The sequence below is a fragment of the Candoia aspera genome, chromosome 4 (genome assembly GCF_035149785.1).
Source record: "Candoia aspera isolate rCanAsp1 chromosome 4, rCanAsp1.hap2, whole genome shotgun sequence".
NCBI lineage: Eukaryota > Metazoa > Chordata > Lepidosauria > Squamata > Boidae > Candoia > Candoia aspera.
The window spans coordinates 64,873,791-64,889,950 of NC_086156.1; the positions used below are offsets into that span (position 1 = coordinate 64,873,791).

A 16,160-nucleotide genomic window follows, 5' to 3' on the forward strand; every position below is an offset into this window, starting at 1 on the left:
AAGTTAATTTTAAGAATGTCTGCCCTCACAGATAGACTGTGTGGAAATAATGTTATACAAGAGGAACAAGCTGTACCAGACAAGACTGAAACTGATCTGATTTAAAGATGACAGGCTACAATAATGATATGGAAAAAGTTGATATACTGATTATACAAATGAAACCAGTCGATTTCTTAATAATTAAAAGGGACATACAAATAGGAAACCAGAATGGTGATTTGGATAATTTATCTATATTGGATTTACAAAAGAGGTTTTAAAGTTTTGAAGGAATTTGTGAGAAGGGACAAAGAAAAAATGAAAAGAAAACAAGTTCTAGGACATTATTTGAAAGGATTAAAAACTAAGATTGTTAAAGATGTGTAGCTATCTCTGGTAACCCTTAATAAACTTTTGCTGACATTAGGACTGAATGACCAGGCTTTAAGATTTTGTTTATAGATAAAAGATGACATATGGGAAGAAGAGATCATTTGCTGCATTTTAAGAGAAGGTGATAAGTTACCAAAACTGTTTATACTTGTGACGAAGGGAGAAGTTACTTCTTTACTATTTTCTTTTCTGCACTTTCTATTTTGTTACTTAGATTTTTTTCTACTTTGTATTAGTTTTTATTTTTTCAATTGTAATCATTAATAAATTATAAAAAAAATCTAGTTACCCTATAAACTGGAATAAATCAGAATTGACACAACTAAGTCATCACAATAAATTTGATGAATATTGTTTTGGGCTATGTTCTCTCTATTTTGTAAATATAATATTATTATATTAAATTATTATTATTATTTTAATCATATGGCATAACAGTTCGGTGTTCATGCTGCTTTTCTTGCTGGGAAATATTTGTGAGGTCCAGCAGCCAGATGTGTAGACTATTTAGCCGTGACAAGTCATGTTGCCCAGGGTGCACCACGAGGAGTCTAGTCTACATTGCACCGAGTTGGGCTGAGAGAAGGTGACTGGCTCAAGGTCACCCAGCTGGCTTTCATGCCTAAGGCAGGACTAGAACTCACAGACTCCTGGTTTCTAGCCCAGCACCTTAACCACTAGACCAAACTGGCTCTCATATTATATAATAATATAATCCCTAGGGAGCTTTCTTAGTTGGTACATTTGAACATGTCCTTTGCTCTGATATAAAACACATCTAGCTTAGAATTCCTTTAGTATTTGGGGTGATTAAGTTGAATTTAATTTCAAGGTTTATTTTTTGAGGCGCCTTCCTGCATTTTTCCTATCATAATATTCTAAATGAATTTAAACAAGACTAAATAAATGTTTTGGCAGAGATCGCCTGCAAGATTTTCATTGCACATTTTACAGTTTCCTGCTGGGAAAGGTAGATTTAACTTATCACATTTTTAGATTTATCAATGAATATTTTATTCTAACTTCAGTTACTAGCTGTCTGGAATAAGGAATTTCAGAACTCTGCTACTCTTTGGAATCAACTTGAAAAATTTGTTAGATCAAATCCTAGAAAGTATTGGGATTTCTGTCTGTACAGGGATCAGTTTCAATACTCATACATAAAGCCACAAGATATATATTGAAAGTAATGGACCACATATTTAATTTTACCAGTTTTTCAATGGAAATTTTTCATGATAGGATAATTCCAGTTTAAACATAGGGAATAAATCCTTTTCTGTGTAAGCAAAGCTTTTTGTAATATTATCTCTTTCGGTCAACTCTATTCTAAGGAAGTCGTTATTAAAATTTTTGCAGAAGTTGTAATAATGGCTCAGAGTGATTTGCAGTAATTTACAGAATTCAAATATTTTTTATTTGGTCTATAAGGTCTAGATGCTGTTATTGCTTTCAGCAGTTTTGCAGTGATTAGTGGTTTTGAATGAATGAATTCCTAATTAACTAACTCCAAAGCCAATAAGCTTTTAATGGGAAGTTGATTAAATTAACATGAGTTTTGTTTGTTTGTTTGTTTACTTACTTATTCAATTTCTATAGCCGCCCATCTCAGCAAGTGACTCTGGGCAGCTTACAATAAAAACCATAAAATAGTTAAAGTTACTGTATTGATTAAATTGACATGAGATATACAGTTTGTAAAAAGATAACCTTCCCCCCTCTTCCAAGCAGGTGGTGGTGGAAGACATAATGCACTGGAAGGAGAAATCTATACCAATCTGCAACAATCTGATGTGTCTTTGTCAACATTTGAATTTGCTTTTTGAGAAAGGTACAAGGAAGAAGACTTTCAAGCAATTTTTAGGATTTTCTTTTTAATTATTATCATGATAATTAATTCTGAGGTTACAATGTAATTTTAATTTGCATGTATGCATATTTTTCTTCTATTACTTTGATATAATAAAATGAAATATTTGAAATAAGTAAACAAAAAACCCCACTTCTATTAGCCCTCAATTCCATAATCGTATTGCTAAGTGTAATTGGCAGTACTATGCTTGTAGGCAAAATAGTATACAAAAATTGTGCAAATGGCATCTGTGGAACACTTCCCTAAAAAATAATTCAGCAACCAAAACCTTAGATTTCATATGGAAATACCATTAAAGAACACCAAAATGTCGTGACATTTTGTGATCTTGCAAATTTGGGGCCTTTATTTAACATTATTTGTTGTAACTATCAGAAAAATAGCATAAAAGCAGTTGGTGCCTGAAAAATATGCTGTTTGTCCTAAGACAATTTTTTTCCACTAATTAATCCTTACCTAAAATATCTTTGTCTGGTATGCCAGATCAGCATTTCTTAATGGCCTTATAATTTTTCATAGAATTTGCATGAAGTAATATGTGGCCATTAATATTTAAGATACCAGAGAAAGGAGAATTAACAGCGTGTGCAAACCACCATACAATAGCTTTAATTTACATGCTAGCAAAATAATGCTTAGGATCATTCCTAAGGATTAGGAATGCTTAGGATCATTCAGATTAGAACCCTACATGGAAAATGAGATGCCAGATATTCAAGATGGATTTAGAAAAGGTTGGGGAACATGAGACATTATTGCTGATATAGGGTAGAAAATTTAGTATGTGCTTCATAGATTATAGAAAGTTCTTTGATTGTGTCAATCATGACAGGCTGTGCAGTGTGCTTAAAACAATGGGAATCCCAGAACATTTCCTTAATCTCAGGTGAAACCTATACACAGGTCAGGAAACCACAGTACAGATAGCATATGGTGATACAGACTGACTCCAGGTTGGCAAAGGAGATAAGGCTATATGCAAAATACATATTGAGGGAGGCTGGACTAGAAGAAGATGAGCATGTTTTAAAATTGGAGGAAGACACATCAATAACCTGCACTATGCTCATATTCAGCTCTGACAGCTGAAAATGCAAATGATCTTCTAGGTCCAGTAATGAAAGTCAAGGAGCACAGGGAAAAAATGGGACTAAGTTTAAATATAAAGACAACTAAACTAATGACAACAGGTACAGCAACCAGCTTTAGAACTGACAATGGAGATACTGAAATGGTGGATAGCTTCTGTCTTTTAAAATCAATCATCAACAGTAAGGGAACCAGCTGTCAGCACCAGACCATTCGAGCATTCACACAATAACAGTCAGGAGTCCAGATTCCTTTAACTGTTTAATGAAGCGAAATGGCTAGGACAGAATCAAAGCTGCGAATGGAGAATTCCCACTAAAACATACATTTAAAACTACATTCCCTTGTCTGCCTCCCTTTTCCACGAAAGTATGTCACCCCCCCTCCCATCCAGGTGGTGTTCTGGTGTATCTCTAACCACTGGCCTTGATGTGCCCCATCATAAATCTGTAGCCATAATAATGTAATTCACACTCCAACTTCACACCCCCTCCCATCTGGCAACAGAGAGCCATTGCTAAGGAAGTGATGGAAGATGCTCCGATAAGGGGTTCTGTGAACCCTTTGATTGGAGGAATCTGACACCAGCAGTCAAGATTAGCAGACTAGCACTTGGCAGAGTAGCCACAAAAGCCTTAGAAAAGATATTCAAACGTTGGGATGTGTCTATACCTACAAAGATCAGAATGGTGCAGGCAATGTGACACTCATGGAAACGAAAGTTGGACTTTGAAGAAGCAGGATAGGAAGTTGGAGAAGACTCCTGAGAATACCATGGATAGCCAAAAAACCCAAACAAATGATTAATCAAACAAATCAACCCAGAGTTCTCACTTGAGGCACAAATGACGAGGTTCAAATTATCATACTTTGGATATATAATGCAAAGACCTAGAAGTCCATTATGCTGGGAAAGGCAGAAGAAGAGAGAAGAGGATGAATAGCAGCAACATGGATGGACTCAGTTACAGTGATGAACAGCATACCATTAGAAGATCTGAAGAATCAGGTTAGGGACAGATCATCCTAGAGAAATCTATCTATGTGGTCCCTAAGAATCAACACTAACCTGAGACTTCTGGTGGGGATATGGCGGACTGAATAGCTATGCCCACAGGCTCCATGGAGAGAATTGACAATGCAGTAGTTTTTGGGGGGGGGGCTCAGGAAGGTTTTTCCTGAAGCCCAGGAGTGGTTTTTACGGGAAAAGAAAACACTCGGAATCATCCCATCTGTCCTTCGGACAGCTGCTTGCAGCCAGAGGATCACAAACAGCATTCACCTTCATCTGGTAAGAGCTAGCAGGAGGCTGGGACGTCACAATTTCCAAGCTGCGCTGTAACCTTAAAGGGACATTAAGACCAGCCACCCCATTTCTAAATCACCCAATTTATATTTTTTTAAGTATGTGTACCCTGAGAGGCTTTCTACAGCAAGGAGAAGAGGGCTCTCTTGGTGCTTCGCTTGTTTTCCATCCAGATATTAAGGAGGACTGAGGGTAAATAATTGTCTCCCTGTTATTATTTTTGTACTAAATTTGAAGAAACTAGCCTTTTCCTACACATTGAATCGGCTTTTTTGACCTTCAGTTTTCTGCTTCTACTTTCCCTGGGGAATTGTCTGCTTATCACTTTCACTTGTGTAAACACATTCTTTCATATCTTTGACTTTTGTTGGTTAGGCTCCTATGGGGCACCATAATCTACTGCTTGAGACATGGAGGACCTTAAACAGTCTTTCTCCAATTTCTATCGAGATTTTAAGCAGGTTCTTTCAGATTCTTAGCAAGTTTTTATGCAAGGCATTCAGGACATTGTGGAAAATATGAGCTTTTAAATGTCTCATATGGTCGGGGATGAAATTGAGGAATTTAACAGAGACAGGAATGTTTCTTTGACTTCCGCTGAGATGTTGGAGATTGGGTAATTGAGTTGAAGAAATTATCAAGTTGCAAGCCATAAGTGAAATAGATCTTTTGATGGAGTGACTTGGAAAAGAAGGGGTTATTATGTTTGGGAGGTTTCCTGAAGTGAAGTTGGAGTTTTTGAGGGGGGCAGTTGGGCTGTTTGATTTCCTTAAGAAAAAAGTTCTGTACGTATTGTGGGGATATCTAAATGCTTTGGTCTGTTTTGAAGTGGGATAAGGGTTTAAGAATATTTAACTGGATTGCTTTAAGGGTTTGGCTGATTTCATTTATCTTTAACGATTTGGATTAAGATTATTAAGGTATAATATAAAAAATAATGTCTGGTTTTGGGTTTGACATGATTAAGATTATTACAATTGCTGTATTATCAAGTATAATGGTAGACAATTTATATGTTTTTTTTAGTTTGATCTTTATTATATTAGACAGGATTGTATAGAATAGTTGTAGGAAGGAAATAACTAAATAAATATTATCTTTGGGGGGGGAGTTGATTAGGAGGTTTATATATGTATATTCTTTTCTCTTTTAATATAAGGGGATGGAACAACTATACTTAGTGATTTTTATAATGTGCCAATAGTATGATTTACAGAAATAATGTGATCTTTAGAGTAAGAGATTGATTATGGAAATTTGTTATATATCCCTTGCTGTTAAAAGTTGGAAGTCACCTCTTTCTGTAACTTTAAAAAAAAAAAATTTCTTGCGTTTCTACACCTTTTCAGTTTTTTTTCTTTGTAGGTTTTTTTTCTGTAGTTTTTACCTTTAATTTAATCAAATTCTTATAAAAAAAGAGAATCAACACTAACTTGATGGTACATAATTAATCAGTCAGTACATAAGAATTCTTACAATATGCTACCTTTATTAGCCTCTGTGCAAAATAGAAAATTTATTTCATCATTTATTGAAAAATATCTACAAAGTTAGTAGCAGCTAAAAGTAGTATAGAAGAAAGAGGAATGTGTTATGGTTCTATGCAAGAAAATAAATCCTCCTTGTTTAGAACAATCATTTCCAAAACTTATGGGAGACACATTTGTATCCTGCAATTCCTCCATGCAGCAAACAAGCAATATTATTAGAATCCTTTGAATCAAATTAAAAAGCTGAGATATAAGAAATACAACTTAGGGAACTTGTGGCTAAACAGACTTCAGTTTAAGTTGCTGAACCCAACAATGTAACCATACCAAATAAGACCTCAATACTTTATCAATATTTAGGTTATGGATGGATGCATTAGTGTTCGATCTGGAAAAGTCAAGGGTAGAAAATATTTTAGAAAATAAATATTAAGAAAGTTCTGAAATCTAGTTGATACATTAATCATGTGTTGCAAGTTCAAACTAAAAACAACTTGTCCTCCAATCCAAAGATCTTACTTACTTTTTGCATATTAAGTCTCAGTTCTGATGTTCTTACATTTCCATTGGCAAAACGCAGTTTGTCAAGGTTTGCAACAGATTCTTCACCTGCATTTGATTTAATTGATGGAACTGATTCTCCTAATAAGAATAAGCACAGTTATTATTTAATTTCATTGGGTTTCTTTGGAGGGTACAGGTAGTATTACCGATATTCCATTACTTTCTAATATACTTCTCAATATATCTGCAAGACAGACATACTCAGAACAATAAACTAACTTTCTGACACCTATATCAATGCAAAGTTAGAGTGCTTTCCAGATCTGAGTAACAATGCATTGGTAACTATCTTATCAAAATACAGAAGAATCCATTCTACATGATTCTTTAATATTTCTCATCTACAACTGACAATTAGTATTGGCCACTACTGTTCAAGGAATCATTAATCTGGAAGGGGTCATTCAGTTGCAGGTGCTATTCAAGGTGCTGGTTATCGCCTATAAAACCGTTCATGGCATAGGGCTTGGTTATTCAAGGAATTGCCTCTCTCCAATAGTTTCTGCCTGGCCCATACATTCTGACAGAGTTAGCAAGTTCTGGATCACATAGTTTAAATTTGTTTGTTTGTTTGCTGATTTGGGAAAGCACAGAGGAATTATGACCTTAGCAGCCATAGCTTCCAAATGACATTAGATAACACAGTTCATCACAGACAGTGAAAAAACATTTAGAAACATACAGATATTCTGCAATTTTGTACTTCAAAAAAGAAAGCAACCCCCCCAGTAGTATTATAATTTTCATGCAAATTCAAGCACAAGTTGATACCTAGAAATGCAATTAAGTGAAGACACAAATGAAGCATTCTTAATTTTTAAGTCTGTCACAAAATTCAGCATAGCAATGTTTAAGATACACCATTTTAAAAATTGAAAAATAAAGAGACCTACCAGGTTTGCATGATTCTGCAATACTAAGAGCACAGGCACGACCAAAGACTACCAAGTCCAAAAGCGAGTTTGCACCAAGCCGATTAGCACCATGAACAGAGGCAGAAGCTGCTTCACCACAAGCATATAAACCAGGTACTATTTGATCTTTGCCATTCACATGTGTAATTACCTGTCATTTTAAAATAGATATATATAGATATATAGATATAGATATACATATATATAGATATACATATACATATATATAGATATACATATACACATGTATATAGACATGACATGATCCCTTGTAATCAAAAAGAAAAAGAATTGCTGACACTAGTCTAAGGCACAGGAAAAAAACTAAAGGAGTATCTCTTCTGAAGTATTGTTAGAACTTTAAACAGTATACAAAAATAAAACTCCAGAGTGGTCTATTAAAATGATTCTCATCTAACAAATAGTATTTTTGAAAAATTACCTGTCCTCTGTAGTTTGTAGGAATACCTCCCATATTGTAATGCACAGTAGGTAGGACAGGAATAGGCTCTTTTGTGACATCCACACCAGCAAATATCATAGCAGTTTCTGAAATCCCAGGAAGACGCATTGCTAGCTGCTGTGGTGGCAAATGGTGCAACTGCAAGTACACGTGATCTTTGTCAGGTCCACAACCTCTGTTGTTGTTATTTTAAAAACAGGAGTGTTAAATAGAGATAATTTTTTTCCTTAATATTACTAAAACTAAAATACTAAAATTATTAAAAACAGGAGTGTTAAATAGAGATTCTTTTCCTTACTATTACTCCTTAATATTACAAACATTTTAAGTCAAAAACCAACAAATAATTATATCGTAAGAGAAAACTGTCAAGTGTTTTCAAACTATCACTTTATTAGGCGTGTACTTGGCAATTTGACTACCAATGTCTCCCCACCCCAAATCCCTGTGCCTACAGAAAGCTAATGAAGGAGACGGTTTTTGAAAAGAAAATCAAAGGACTTAGAAAACCTTGTAAAGGAGGAGTACTGCAATAAATGACAGAATTATTAAATAGTTTAGTTGTCCTATCTTTAACTCATGCCAGCAAGAGGGTTCATTTAAAGAAACTGGAAAAATGTGTTATTTCGGTAAAAAAATTGGTGGGACTCAACAGATTTTAATCTAAGTAAGCTTTTCAGCTGATGAGAGCAAAGCACTATTTTCATTGTTTCTCATGGAGACTTTTCAAAACATGTTACTTATGGAATCTAGCTAAAAATCTTAGCTGGATTTTTTTATTTCCCTGCCCATTAACACATCTATAAATTAGCCTTGTAAATATTTTAGAGAAAGTATTTTATTCTTTAAGATACAATATGCTGAGTTAGAAAAATTTAACCAACTCTGATCTGCACCTTTTATAATCACATTTATAGACTAGATAGTTAGATTGAACTTGCCTTCCTTCACGGATCTCAATAGTCATAGAACGAGACACAACATCCCGGGAAGCTAGATCTTTGGCAACTGGAGCATATCTCTCCATAAACCTTTCTCCTTCATTGTTAATTAAAATACCTCCTTCACCACGACAGCCTTCTGTAATAAGACAGCCAGCTCCATAAATACCTGCAAAACATGTTAAAATTATGTTTTACGAATGACTTCCATCTTCCCAGAGACAGGATTTACTGCTCTTTTAACATTTGATGTAGTATAACACCTAATAAATTGAACTACACAGATGTTAGCTTCAAATTATGGCTTGGCAATTTTTCACTGAATAAGTGAAAAATAAGTGAAAAATACAAGTAGAGTCTCAAGTCAAGCTTGACTACTGGTGATTATACAGACACGTGCACATAGTTTGCTTGACAACATAAAATGGTTTTGCTGTTGCCTTCTTCCAGGATTGTTTTCCTACTTCCCATTCTACCCTTGAGATTTCCTGGGATAACCAGGTCCAACCTTCTTTAGCTTTTTAACATCAGCCAAGTTCATTAGGTGTCTCCAGGGATGAAAATACTACCTACCTTATAAATATCTTGCAAGTGAATGCCTAAAGAAGGATATAAATAAAACTTTACAACTTTCTATCAAGTACCATTTTACTCCACCTTAATTGAAAGTTAAACATCCTTGGTTTCTTATATGGGCATCCCTTTTCTTTTTCATAAATTTAACACATAAAAGAAACTTCACAGAAACTGGCATTTTTTTTGTTTTATACCTGTCAGAACCTTTTAATCCCAAAGTTGACTACTTTCCGCATATTTTCCACTCACCAACTTAAAATGTCTCCATCTGCACCAGACAAAATTAGCACAGCTCTACAAAGCTTATTCTGTAATAAGTATTTTAGGGTGGTTTTTTAATGTTTCAAGCTTTACAGGTAGTCCTTGGTTAATGAAGGTAATTGGGACCAAACTTACTGTCACTAGGTGATGCAGTTGTAAAACGCAACGTCTGGGACTGCATTGCTTACTGTCAGCAATCCCTGCAGTCCCGTTGCCATTGTTAAGTGAGAATCGCGGGTTGTTAAGCAAGGACCTCCTCACAACTTCCTGCCGGCTTCCAAAAACCAGTCAGTGGGGAAGCCGGCAGGAAGTTGCAAGTCCCAGGTAGCTTGCAAGCAGGCCAGCAGGCAACTAAGTGGTTGCTGCCGGGTGGGGGAAGGTGCATGAGGGTGCACGGGTGGGCAGTGAAGTGTGACATGAGCACAGTGGGGCCGGGGGAGGGTGCACAGGTGGCCAGCGAGGCGTGAGCAGCAGAGGGTGTGTGGGTGACCAGCATGATGGGGCTGGGTGCTCTTGGTGGAGGAGGGTGCGCAAGGTGCAAGGTGCAAGCAGCCCAGAGCTACGGTACAATAAGAAGACCCATTGCCGCAGCACCTCCCCATACTTCCAGGATGGTGTCATGAGTACTGATGGTGAGCCCAGAAGAGGGGTGTCATGTTCCCCGTTTCAATGTTCTGTTAACATCGTAACGTTTCACATGTCAAACCTTTTTTCCATGTATACTCGGCTTGCTCATTGCTGGTATTTTCCATTTGTGCTCTCTTCTTTGTTTTGGGACTTTGGAATGTGTTTGGGTTTGCACTCCTATTCAAGGTTACTTTCCCAGGCGCGTGTAACGGTTGCTAGCACCTGGGAGGGGGTGCTTGCTGACGGGTGCTTGGGGCGGGACTGGATTGAAGGCAAGGCTTTTAAGTTTGTATTTGGCGCGCTTTTGCTCATTCTCAGCTTTCTCTGTATTTGCATACTATTCCTTTAATAAATCAGTTATCTTTAAGCCCGAGCTTGTGAGACTGAGTATTTGGGATTAGGCAACCATTACAAGGGGAGGCAGACAAAGATGGTCAGCTGGGGGGTCAGGTGGCAGTTGTAAATATGGGCTGGTTCGAATTTTTATCAGATGACTGCAGGGGTGCAGTGATGGTTGTAAGTTCAAGGATGGTTGCAAATACATTCTTTTCAGCGCCATCTTAACTTTGGTCACTGAATGAGTGGATGTTAAGCAAGGACTACCTATAATTATTTTGCTACCTGTATTTTTTATAATACGATTAATGTTAAGGGTGATACAGGACTCCAATTTTTATACAATCACAGTACTGGAAGATGCTACTTAGGCCACTGAATCCAACCTCTGTTCAATGCTGGAATCAAAATAAATGAATTTTTGGAGAAAATGGCTTTAAAAATGGACAAAAATGGTTCCATTAACAATCAGATCTGTTAGGATTTTTTTTTCCTAGCAGTAAACCAGAATGTCTTCTTGTAATTAAAATCTATTATGAATTCTGTACTCTAGGATAACAGAGAACAGGTCATGCCCTTACCTTGTGTAATATGTCAGGTATTTGAAGAACATGTTCCCACTATTCAGCATGTAATCTGCATAGTGGGAACATGTTATCCACAGTAATCTGACCAATTCAGAATACAATGTGACTATTACTTCCTGTGATATGGAAATCTGTATTTTTGTTGAATCTTGAATATCCTTGTTTTGCAGCAACATCTCATTTCTTATTTGAAGCTTGTAATTAATCATTATTCCAAGATTATTTTACAAGTACTATTAGCAAGCCAGTTGCTATATTTCTGGAATTAATTTTTTTTTTTTTGTCCTAGCCAAATAACATAGTTGTTTCTGTTACATTTCAATCTGTTGTTTTCAATCCATTTCTCTATCAATGTCATTTTGAACACTATTTCTATTATAAGCTAGGAATTATCACACCCAGTTTTGTGACATCTGTAAATGAATCCCCTCCATCTCCTTGCCCAAGTCATTAACAAAAATTTTGCAGTACAGGACTCAACTTGAGCACTTCACTTAATACTTCTCTCCAGTTTGATGAATGCCCCTTGAGTACTTTTTGAGTCTGCTAGTATCTGCTAAGGGGACGCGGTGGCGCTGCGGGTTAAACCGCTGAGCTGCCGATCGGAAGGTCGGCGGTTCGAAACCGCGCGGCGGGGTGAGCTCCCGTTGCTAGTCCCAGCTCCTGCTCACCTAGCAGTTCGAAAACATGCAAATGTGAGTAGATCAATAGGTACCGCTTTGGCGGGAAGGTAACGGCGTTCCGAGTCGTCATGCTGGCCACATGACCCGGAAGTGTCCTATGGACAACGCCGGCTCCAAGGCTTAGAAACGGAGATGAGCACCGCCCCCTAGAGTCGGACACGACTGGACTTTACGTCAAGGGAAACCTTTACCTTTACCTAGTATCTGCTAAATTCTCATATAATTAAACCCACACTTAAATAGTTTGCTAATTAGAACTTCATGGGACATTTCATTAAATACGTTGCTAAAATAAAGGTATACAAGATCAGCAGGACTCCTGCAATCTATTAAAGAGGTTACCCAATAAAAATACTGAATAGACATACATAATACTCTATTGCACAACATCTTGATTAAAAAAGTCTAAGGAAAGTAAGGGATTGGCAGCAAAATTTAGTTCCCTGCAACAAAATAAGATAACTTTTACCTGTGGGATGGAACTGCACAAATTCCAAATCCTGGCAAGGTAGACTTGCCCGTGTAACCATTGCTGTGCCATCTCCAGTGCAAGTGTGAGCAGAAGTACAGCTAAAATATGTGCGCCCATATCCTCTGCAAAAAGTTCATAATTAGTATCTACTACTCATAAGTCAGGAAAACAAATGTTTCATGAGTAACAGGATAATTCAGCAGCCTTAAAGCTACAGCCCTATGTTATCCATTAACCTATTTCTGCAACACAGAGGAAGGTTGAAACATTTTTAAACTGATTAAGCTTGGGCAAATAAAGCAGTAAGGATAACTCTTTCCCAAACTGAATCAAAGGTAACTTTTCTGATGTATCCCAACACCTCCCATCTTTTATATGTAATTTTTCCATAACAACAATTTTCCATAATTTTTCATACCATATTTTGTTCTTTTTCCATAATTTTTCATACTAAATTCAAATACTCTGAATTTTCCTAATATTGTACTATAGCCAAACTTGCAGCAAGCATCCTGAACTGAACAGTTATATTTTCAGTTCTTTTAGCTGTCTCACTAAATAATGACAGTAAGCATATCTGGCACCATAATTCAAGTTTCTGTTGTCCATGCTGTTAATCTCTCTAATCACTTCTGTCCATAACCTTTGTACAACTTCACAGGACTACCACATATGCCATTTTGCTTCATCACATTTCCAGCATTTATTTGGGCTTCTCCCATTAATTTCAGCAACTTGTAAGGGGGCATAATACCATTTATGAATCACTTTTAAGTAACTTTCCCTGATCTTTGCTGATATAGATCGTACTGTGGAGTTCTTCCAAAGTGTAGCTCATTGTGTGTCTGAGATATTCTTAAATCAGATTCCCATGTTTCTTTGAGAAATGTTGATCCCACTATCTTAAAAAGAGATAAGCAACCTGCAGCTTGAATTATACCCTTCCATCACTCCATTTCAACTCTCCACCAACACACTTGAGATCATGGTGCTATTTTGGAAGCAAAATGGCCACATTTTGGAAACACAATTTTTCTGTTCTCTCTCTCTCACACACACGCACACACACGCACACACACAACATTAAGGTAGGAATGGGAGCAATTTAGCTTAGAGAACTTTCTATCTTCAGCATTCCCCAGCCCATAGACAACCAAAAAATCACAATTTTTGAAACCAATCTTGATGTTTCTTTGCATTTCAAAGATCTTAATATTAGGAATGAGAATGGTATGGAAAGCAAACACCCAAAAGGCTGAAAAAGTGGACAAAAAATCATCCCTGATCTTTCCAATGACAGCACATAAAAAGATAGCTTCCAACTACCCCCTATAAAAAGTCAGAAGGCAAAACTGCAGCTCCCAACTCCTTGAACATTATCAGCCCTGACTCAGAATGAAACTTTACTTTAATAGAAATTTAAATTTGGAAGAGACCATTTAGGCCATCAAGTCTAACACTCTGATCAGTGCAGGCATTTATAGTAAAGAATTCCTGTCTAACATCTGTTGGAAGACATCCAGTGAAACAGAACCCACCATCTCTCCAGTTATTGGTTGCACCCATAAAATGGAAACATTCCTGGAAATCTTTTCCATTTTAACAAAAGTGTTATAGCTACATTAAAGTATAGAAAGTTAGAGCATTTCTCATTCCATGCCCTGTCTCAGCTAGAAGAAAGACAAGAAATGCACAGAAGAATACAAATTAGTGGCATATTATATTATATGGAAAAAAACGCTGGATGAGTAAAAACAAAAAGGCCCAGATGTTGCTTGACGTTTCTTCATATGATTATTAACATATTACCCAGTGGCAATAACTGTATTCTTTGCTCTGAAACGATGGATTGTGCCATCTTCTATACATAGTGCAATAATACCACAACATTCTCCATTTTCCATTAGGATATCAAGAGCAAAATATTCCACAAAGTAGCTGGTATCATATCTGAGTGACTGTTGATGAGAGAAAGAGAAGAAAGCATCTATAGTTGTTACAAAGCATAGCAATGTTAATTTCATTACATAATTATAAAGTGTTTCATTAGACTATAAAGCTGGCCAAGAACCCACCTACTTTATAAATATTTAGTTATGTTTATGAGAATATAAAACAATAATAATATTGAATCATGGAAGTCTAGAATTGGAAGGGCCCATTTAAACCTTCAAGCTCAATCCCTTGCTGAAATAATCTAAATTAAAGTGCCCATGATGATGGCTGTCCAGCCTCTATTTGTCATGATCACCGTTGCGATGCTTGTGACATCGCAACGGCTCACATGACAATACAGGGAAATGGGTCCCTGGCGGATTAAGGCAAAGGCAACTATGAAACACAAAAGAAAGCAACAGGTGCAGGAAACTAAGTAACAACCGAGACCGGCGGCGCGGAAGACAGCGATACAAAGTTGCCAACAAGCAATTGACTAACAACAAGAGAGGTGCGCCTGAGCTGTCAAAGGATTAAGAGCCTGATCGCCCGGCAATGAATCATTACCATTCAGGAAGGCGATCGAGGCGACGCCTGGGGTGCAGGGGGGCTGAACAACCTCTCACCTGACAGGGACGAAACCGGTGGGACTTGTGGGACGCACCTGGAATAAGGTGGGGTGGAGCGCTGACCGGTGCGGGCTATTTAAATCCCGTTCCGGCGCGCTCCCCTCACTCTCAGCTTTTTAAAGGCATGCACTCTGTTCCTCAGTAAAGCCAGAACCTAAACCCACGCTAGCGTCTGTGTCTTTACTGGATCGCAGGCAGAGCCTGACACTATTTAACACATCCAGTAAAGCAGAGCCTATTAATTTCCTGGATAAATGGTTCCACTGTTCAAGTGCACTTATTGTTAGGATTTTTTTTTTTTTACTAACATTCAATCAGAATCTGTTTTCCTGTAACTTAAGAAACAAAGTGCCAATTTTGACTAGAAAACTTTCTCATTACAGTGTAATCAATATGATTTTCATATAACGTAAGATTCTATATTCCTGAGAAGATTTTCTCTGCCAGAATTTCAAAATCTATTTCTGGTGCTGCGTTCCATTTTTTATGTTCTAATTAAAAAATGGTGGCAAACTATTTCTTCCATTGGAAGTACGTTTTTATGGGAAAAGTGCTAGTGTTGCCTAATTATATATTTACATATCCACCAAGTGTTCATGAGAGAGTACTAAATGCTAAAGTAAAAACAAAACAGGACAAAGGGAGAGTGGATGTATTATATTATATTTGCAATCATATATATAATTTAATATTAGGAGCCTGGATCAATATCACATGGGGAAGAGGGGTAGTTTCACAACTATTTGTACTAAAACTTTCAACTTAAATTATCTTTTTTTTAAAAAAACGGTATTTTAAGAATAGTCCAAAACTACATAAGTATGTGAGATTGAACTGTAAGTAGTAATCAGTGACATATGGACACAATACTAGTTGGCTTTGATACTATATACTCAGAGTCAGTATAAGTATGCTTATACGGTATAAGCAGATATTCTCTACAAAAAGGAGGATTTACATTGGTAAGATGTAACTTGTTTCCAGTCAGATATGGAACACCTTAGGAGACAAAAGAGTACTCACAGCCTCTTGGGAAAGG

At 36.8% G+C, this 16,160-nt stretch overlaps 1 protein-coding gene across 1 annotated transcript in view; it reads right to left on the reverse strand.

Annotated features, from left to right (window-relative positions):
- SDHA (succinate dehydrogenase complex flavoprotein subunit A) overlaps positions 1 to 16,160 on the reverse strand; it is a 41,095-nt gene that overhangs the window by 14,183 nt on the left and 10,752 nt on the right. The window contains exons 6-11 of the mRNA XM_063300307.1: positions 14,367 to 14,515; positions 12,555 to 12,679; positions 9,016 to 9,184; positions 8,054 to 8,249; positions 7,591 to 7,762; positions 6,657 to 6,775 (exon numbers count right to left, since the gene is read on the reverse strand). Coding sequence (XP_063156377.1) covers positions 6,657 to 6,775; positions 7,591 to 7,762; positions 8,054 to 8,249; positions 9,016 to 9,184; positions 12,555 to 12,679; positions 14,367 to 14,515 — 930 coding nt within the window. The remainder of the gene's footprint in view (positions 1 to 6,656; positions 6,776 to 7,590; positions 7,763 to 8,053; positions 8,250 to 9,015; positions 9,185 to 12,554; positions 12,680 to 14,366; positions 14,516 to 16,160) is intronic.